We start from the raw sequence: 6,806 nt of genomic DNA, 5'->3' as shown, positions 1-6,806 counted from the left end.
GAAAGAAAGAAAGAAAGAAAGAAAGAAAGAAAGAAAGAAAGAAAGAAGGAAACCAGAGTCCCGGAGAGAATTTGCAAATTAGCCACTATTTTTGCAAAAAGAATTCTTTGCCTCACAAAAAGACTGTTGGCCGGATGCTTTCTAGCAGCTAGAGACCTCCCTCCTGGAGAAGGGTGGAAGAGCAACTTCCCCGCCTGCAGCAACCAGGCCCAGGACTCCCTGACTGCTCTGGGCACCTGCGCGGGCACAGGGAGGGGCAGGCTGCCCCCCCCCGGAGGTGGAACCCCAACCCCCCAGCTGCAGAAGAGAAGTTGCCAGAACTGGCCAAGTCATGACCTGCCACTCAGCCATAGTTCTTGGTCCTCACTAGGAGGGGGTCCGGATCTCAGAGGCTTGTTCTCCCTGGAAAAGGAAACATCTCCCAGGGTTCTGTGTGTGTGTGTTGCCAGAACTTGCGCTTGAGGGCTCCTGTCGTACCCCTGAAGATTTTATCCTTCAAACACTTATTGAACATGCAGATGATGCTCATGCTAAGGACAGGCACAGGCTCTCCCCTTCTCCCGTGTCCCCCCACCTCCCAATGTAGTTCCACAATTCTGAGCACTCTGCTACACTAAGTGCCCCATGAGGACACACCAACAAAAATGTCCAGTGGGTTTTGTGGGATTATGGAGAATGCAGCTGGGGAAGGCAGTAACCTCACAGGCAGCAGGGGTGCGGGAGAGCAGTCCATGGTCAGTAAGTGGGGAAAATTTATCAACAATTTCATGACTGCAGGACTTGTCAGAGCCTTTAATGTAATTTATACAATACGTATCACATAATGTATTAATATGTGATCAGAAGGGGCAGGTATGGCATTCAATATTTTCTACACAAATTTGACCACAAAGTCTCTTGTTCTCAAGAGACTTGTATGCTGGGAAATGCCAAACAAGGAATTCTGCAGGAGGAAGATGGGGCACTAGGATGGGGCACTGAGGCTGCCTGGAATTAGTGTCCTTCTTAGGACAAAGGTCCCAGGCTCCCAGAGGGGAATGGAGGGCCTCCCTGTGAACTCCTCCCCAACGGCTCCCACTTCCCTTCCCTCAGGTTCAACATCGGCGGCCCCACCTCCTCCATCTCTGCCTTATGCTCCTACTTCTTCGATGAAGGCCCTCCAATTCTGCTGGACAAAATCTACAGCCGGCCCAATGACTCTGTCAGTGAGCTCTGGACCCACTCCCGGCTCGCAGGTATGTGCAGAAGCCTTCCCTTTCCTGTTCTCATTCTAGAAGCTTCTGGAAAATCAGGGAAAGGAAAGATAGCTTGGGTTCCGGGAAAAGTAATAGTAAAATATAAAGCCCCTGCCCTATGCTGTGCGCTTTTACAGATGATCCTTAATCCCTGCAAAATGCTACCTTTATACTTAATTTCTAGAGGAGAAAAATGAGTCTTAACTAGGTTGAGTATCTTATCTAACATCACCCAACTAGCAAGTGAAAGAGCCAGAGTTTGAACACTGGTTTGTCTAAAACCAAAATACCCTCCATTCTCACCACTACAACCATCAGCCTACAAGACAAATGCAAAACTGTAAGGATCCCCCTGCCCATCACCAAACCACACAGGGTGTCTGGCGCCCATCCTGCCTGAGCTCCCAGCAGCAGCTCAGCATACGTGCTCGAAGAAAGTTTGTGGCTCTGGACCCAGAGCAGTGGCTGGAGGAGCGAATGCAGGCCCAGGGCTCTCACAGCCCCATTGTGGGTGACAGGCTCACTCCGACTCCCTTGCTCAGCACGACAAACCAATGAACCTACACTCCCATCTGACGAGGGGCTAGGGGACCAATGGTGGGGGCTGCATATGACCAGAAGGAGACAGCCACATGGCTGTCCCCACAATTCACACTTTTTACACTTCCTTATCACACGAGGATTTGAGGGGAACTTCAAGACATACATGCAAAAATATTGCAAAATGTAAATAAAAATTAGAACCAGGTGAATTGTAAATTCAAATAGACATTCAAAACCAAGAGGAACAAATAGACTCGAATCTGCAGATCATGGGGTCCTAGAATTGTGGTGTCTAACCCAGGAGCTGCACGTCCCACGTGGCCACCAAGCATTGAGATGGGGCTCATATGAACTGAGATGTAAAAAGTGTATAAAGTGCACATCAGATTTGGAAGACTTTCTTATGGAAAGATAAGGATAGAAAATCACTCAATAATTTTTATTGATTACGTTTTTGAGCTATATTGAGTTAAATAAAACATTATTAGGATTCATTTCATCTGTTTCTTTTTACTTGTTTAATGTGACTCCTAGAAAGCTTACAGTGACACCTGAGGCTCACATTCTGGCTCACATTCTGTTGCATTTCTATCAGACGTCGCTGTCCTAGAGGGTTGTTGCGATGAAGTCACACGTTTGGATCTTCTGGGAGTCCAAAGTGAAAAGTGAGACTGGTCAGGTTAGGTATTCTCATTATTCACGAAGAGGAAGAGCATCCTTTTTCTGGGCACACATTCTTATCTCCATTTTACAGATACAGAACTGGGGCTCAGGAAGGAGTGACTTGCATGTGGACACAAGGCCACAGAACTAAAGTCCAGGCCTTCCTCTTTGCGGGGCCAGACAGTATGGAGAAGGCATGTGCCTCCGGGTGGGGGCTGGACTTGCCATCTTGAAGGACCTTCTATTTTCCAGGTGAACGCTACGGCTCTGAGAAAAATGTGGCCATTCTGACCAGCGCCCTGACGGCCGGCGCCGCAGAGGAATTTACCTACATCATGAAGAGGCTGGGCCGGGCACTGGTCATCGGGGAGGTGACCAGTGGGGGCTGCCAGCCACCACAAACCTACCACGTAGATGGCACTCATCTCTACATCACCATCCCCACGGCCCGTTCAGTGGGGGCTGCAGATGGCAGCTCCTGGGAAGGGGTGGGTGTGACGCCCCATGTGGCTGTCTCTGCTGAGGCGGCCCTCGCCAGAGCCAAGGAGATGCTCCAGCACACTCTGCTGAGGGCAAGAAGGAGCCCCGGGGTGGGCGGGACCTCCAGGCCACATAAAAAGGGCACTCCAGCGCGTGGTCCTGCCTGAGGCCGCGAGGGGCAGCAAAGGGGCCTGCTGAGCTCCCGTAGAGTTAGAGTTGGTGGTACCCTTGGAGTTCATCCAATGGTCTCTTCACCACTGCCAACATCTCCGTTTGAACATCTAGGACAGGGAGCTCACCCCTCAGAGGCAACCCCATCCATAGTAGGTTTTGGGCGAGGTGAAGTCCAGAGGCACCCCCACCCGTGCTTCTTAATTGCCGACCCCTGGTCAGGGAGCAGCTCTATCCAATAGAGTTACAACGTGAGCCGCAGATACCAGCGTATGCTTTCTAGTAGTAAAAAGAAACAGGTAATATTTATTTTCATAGTGTAATTTATTTAACCAACTATATCCACAGTAGTACCATTTCAGCAGTATAAAAATTATTATGAATGAGATGTTTTTGCAGGGAGCCTTTGAAATCTGGTAGGTAGTCTGCACTTACAGTGCATCCCATTTCTCACACACATGTCCCGTGCTCGGTGGCCACCTGCAGCTGGTGGATCCCATGTGGGACAGCGCAGGCCTAGAGGCCAGGCACCCCAATTCCCCAGCACATTGTGCCCTCTCTGCCCTCCCTGCGTCTGCATCTTCCCCATTAAAGCACCTCTCCCTCCTGCCCGGGGATTGTTTCTGTTCCCATCATGCTTCTCGGGAGCGATGGCCATCTTACTCACCCTGGTCTCCTACTGCCCACCACTTAGCACAGCACCTGGTGCCCAAGGAGCACACATGAGTAACTGGCAGCAAGTCTGTTTTCCTCTAGGTGGCAGCCCTTAGACCCTTGAAGACGGGTCCAGTTTCACCTGGAATCCTCCCAATCCAATTCTATATGGCAAGTCTGTCTTCCCTTCATACGTTCCTCCCTTGGCCTTGTTCTCCAGCTTCTGTCAGGGGCTCCCAAAAGTGGGCTCCAGTACCATGCAGCATTTGGACATGCAGAGTTGCAACTTGAGGGGAGAGTGGCCCTGGACGGTGGTCTGGGTGCCTGCCCCTCTTGGCCTAGTGCAGCCTATCACCGTGCTGGCTCCGGCGACCAAGCCTAATCCTAATAGGGTGAGAAGCTGGCAGACCCCAAGACCTCCTCCAGAACCGAGAAAGCCCCAGGAGGAGATGGGGAGCTTGGGGGGTGACCTGGAGGAATGAGGCCCCTGGCTGGCCCTGGGAGCCACGCAAACTTACTCTGCTGGAAATCACCAGGGACCCTAAAGTGAGAGACTTCCAGGCCCCAGCCCAAAGTCATGGTGGGGATGTAGCTGGAATAGTGGGGACATCCACAGCCCCCAGTTAGTGCTCTCAGAGCCTGGGCTCCAAGATGTCTGAGTGAGGATGAAGTCCTGGTGCCATCTGGCCTTGATGTCTGGGGAGTCCAGCCTGGAGCTGCCACAGGCGACGTCCCGCAGGGCACTGGGCCGATTTCATTACACAACCCTGACTTCACCAGCGCCCTCCCCAGGTCCCAGAGAGTTGTGGAGTCTAAGCACACCCCTGGGTCACCAGCAATACCTAGGGATTTCGCCACCTGGAAAACCTTGAACCAACCCTGTCTAAATAGGAAAGCTCTGATGGAAAGCATTCCAGTTCCTCTTCCTTCTGCTAAATTCAACTAAGATTAAGTGCACGACTGAATGTTAACTGTAGCACAGATACTGGAATCTCACCCTTTTCTTCATTAGACCTATTAACATCCAGGCAGATGTGTGACGCCCCTACATGCTTACATTCTAGGCGTTCTCTCTCCTCCCTCTTCCTTCCCACCCTTCCCCACACACAGCTATCTGATGATCACCTAAATCAAACAATGGTTCCTCTAGGTGGTAGAATCAGGGGTCATATTTTAACTTTTTTTTTTCTCTTTATACTTTTCTTTTTTTCTTAAATCCTTATAATAAGCATAGATCATAATTTTCAAATGCAGCAGTCATTATTTCAAAAATGAAATAAATAAAACAAATTATATCTTGAGTCACTAACCATACCTTAGTGATCACTAGTGATTGCTTTTTTTTTTCCATGGGTTTCCTTTGATATTATTTGGATTTCCTTGATTTACACAACCGACATTTATTGACAGTTGATTTTGTTTAAGGTGTCAGACTAGGTGCTGGGGGTCTGCCGACGGCACAGACTCCATGGGTCTTAAATAGGGGAAGGGGTGGGGCAGCTCTTAGGGTGGATGACATACATAGTTCTCTTCTGAGCCTCACAGTGCATGGACAACAATTTTTTTTAATGGAACACATCACGAATTTGTGTGTCATCCTTGCGCAGGGGCCACGCTAATCTCTGTATCACTGTGATTTGTGTAGATGTGCTGCCAAAACGAACACTGGACAACCATTCTTACCATTTCCGCAGGAGTCAGCTGACACTCAATTAAGCTCACAAATTCACAGGAGGTCACACAGGTAGCACAAAGGACACGTGTCCTTTAGGCCACCCAACATATGCACCCCCTTTGAGTGTTCAGAGAAGCGCTCCCCATATGAACCTGTGGGAAACAGACTCACTAAGAGCAGTGAGGTGTTTGGGAGCCCAGGTTCCATCTTGAACCTGTCCCGGGGGAAAGGCCAGGCCAGCCACTTCCCAGCTGCGCAACCCTGGGCAAGTTGCTTCACCTCTCTGGGCCTTGGTTTTCTCATCTGGACAATGAGAGACGTAATAGCACTTTCAGGGCTATGAAGACGAAATGAGCTAATCCAGTGTCCAGCCAATGTCATCTGACACCGTTTCCCCCGCCATCAAGCTGGACACACCAGAAGTCCACTTTCCCATCACCCTGGCCACCAGGGTATGGGCACGAGGTCCTTCCTGGGCCAATCAGAGGTTCCTGTGCAGAATATTTCATCTGTTTAAGCAAGTCAAATGTTTAAGCAAGTGGGAGCTGGGCAGCAGTAGTGGTCAGATGCCTAGTGTGCAGGGCCGTGGAGTCATGACCCCACTCAGCAGAGGTGGCAGCAACGTCCTCCAGAGGCAGTCCCCTGCCTGACCATGGCTGAGGTCCTGCTGAGTAGCTCGTTTTTCCTGCCCACTGTCCACCCTGAGCCCTCAGCCTGCCCATCCAATGCTGGGTGCAGGCCAGGCTCCTCTCAAGGCATCCTTTCCTGCTTCCATCAACCACAGACTTTTTTTTTTTTTTTTTTTACAACAAACTGCACTGTCCAGTGCAGCTGGGCTAGGGGACAGGTGAGCTTTGAACCCACATCTGTCTGGCTCCAAAGACCCTGCTGTTTCTACCACATCATGAAGAGGCCCTGGAAAGAGGGCCTGAAGTGAGAGAAGTAGACCAAAGGGTCCTGTTCAGACCAAAGAGAAAGGGTCAGTGTTTCCGAGGTGGTTTTCTTGCATTGTTACCTGCTTGGAGATAGAAGACTGGAGAAAAAGGAAAAGGAAAACAAAATCCCACCAGGCCTCTCTTCCAGTGGCAGAGCCAGGTGACCGACAGCTGCCTAGGAGCCTCTGCTCCAATAGACTACAGGCCTCTTGAGCTCTTGATGTCCCAGTATGAACTCATCACCTCTACCTTCTCTTAACTTGCCTGGCCAAGGCCTGCTCCTGTCCCCAAGACCCCTTCTTGTGCACAGCCACACCTCCCTCCTGAAATTAGGGCAGAGATCTGAGAGCTAACCCAAAATCCCTCCTCTCTACCCCCACCCCACTGTGTCCACACAATCACCAGGATAATGAGTTGTCTGAGTTAATTGCACTCTGCTCTGGGCCCACC

General features: G+C 50.5%; 1 protein-coding gene and 1 non-coding gene across 2 annotated transcripts in view; one reads left to right on the top strand and one right to left on the bottom strand.

Annotated features, from left to right (window-relative positions):
- The window catches only part of RBP3 (retinol binding protein 3), a 9,565-nt gene extending 6,477 nt beyond the window's left edge, over positions 1–3,088 (top strand). Inside the window, exons 3-4 of the mRNA XM_034987114.1 lie at positions 1,093–1,235; positions 2,694–3,088. Coding sequence (XP_034843005.1) covers positions 1,093–1,235; positions 2,694–3,088 — 538 coding nt within the window. The remainder of the gene's footprint in view (positions 1–1,092; positions 1,236–2,693) is intronic.
- A 2,220-nt stretch (positions 3,089–5,308) lies between these two features.
- LOC117998686 lies at positions 5,309–5,412 on the bottom strand. The gene has a single exon (XR_004676042.1). It is a non-coding gene; the product is annotated as a U6 spliceosomal RNA (small nuclear RNA).
- Positions 5,413–6,806: the final 1,394 nt, after the last annotated feature.

The sequence above is a fragment of the Mirounga leonina genome, unplaced genomic scaffold (assembly GCF_011800145.1).
Source record: "Mirounga leonina isolate KUSES-001 unplaced genomic scaffold, KU_Mleo_1.0 Mir_114, whole genome shotgun sequence".
Classification (NCBI taxonomy): Eukaryota; Metazoa; Chordata; class Mammalia; order Carnivora; family Phocidae; genus Mirounga; species Mirounga leonina.
The sequence above is the reverse complement of the archived record's forward strand: the minus strand, read 5'-3'. Positions and strand labels throughout refer to the sequence as shown.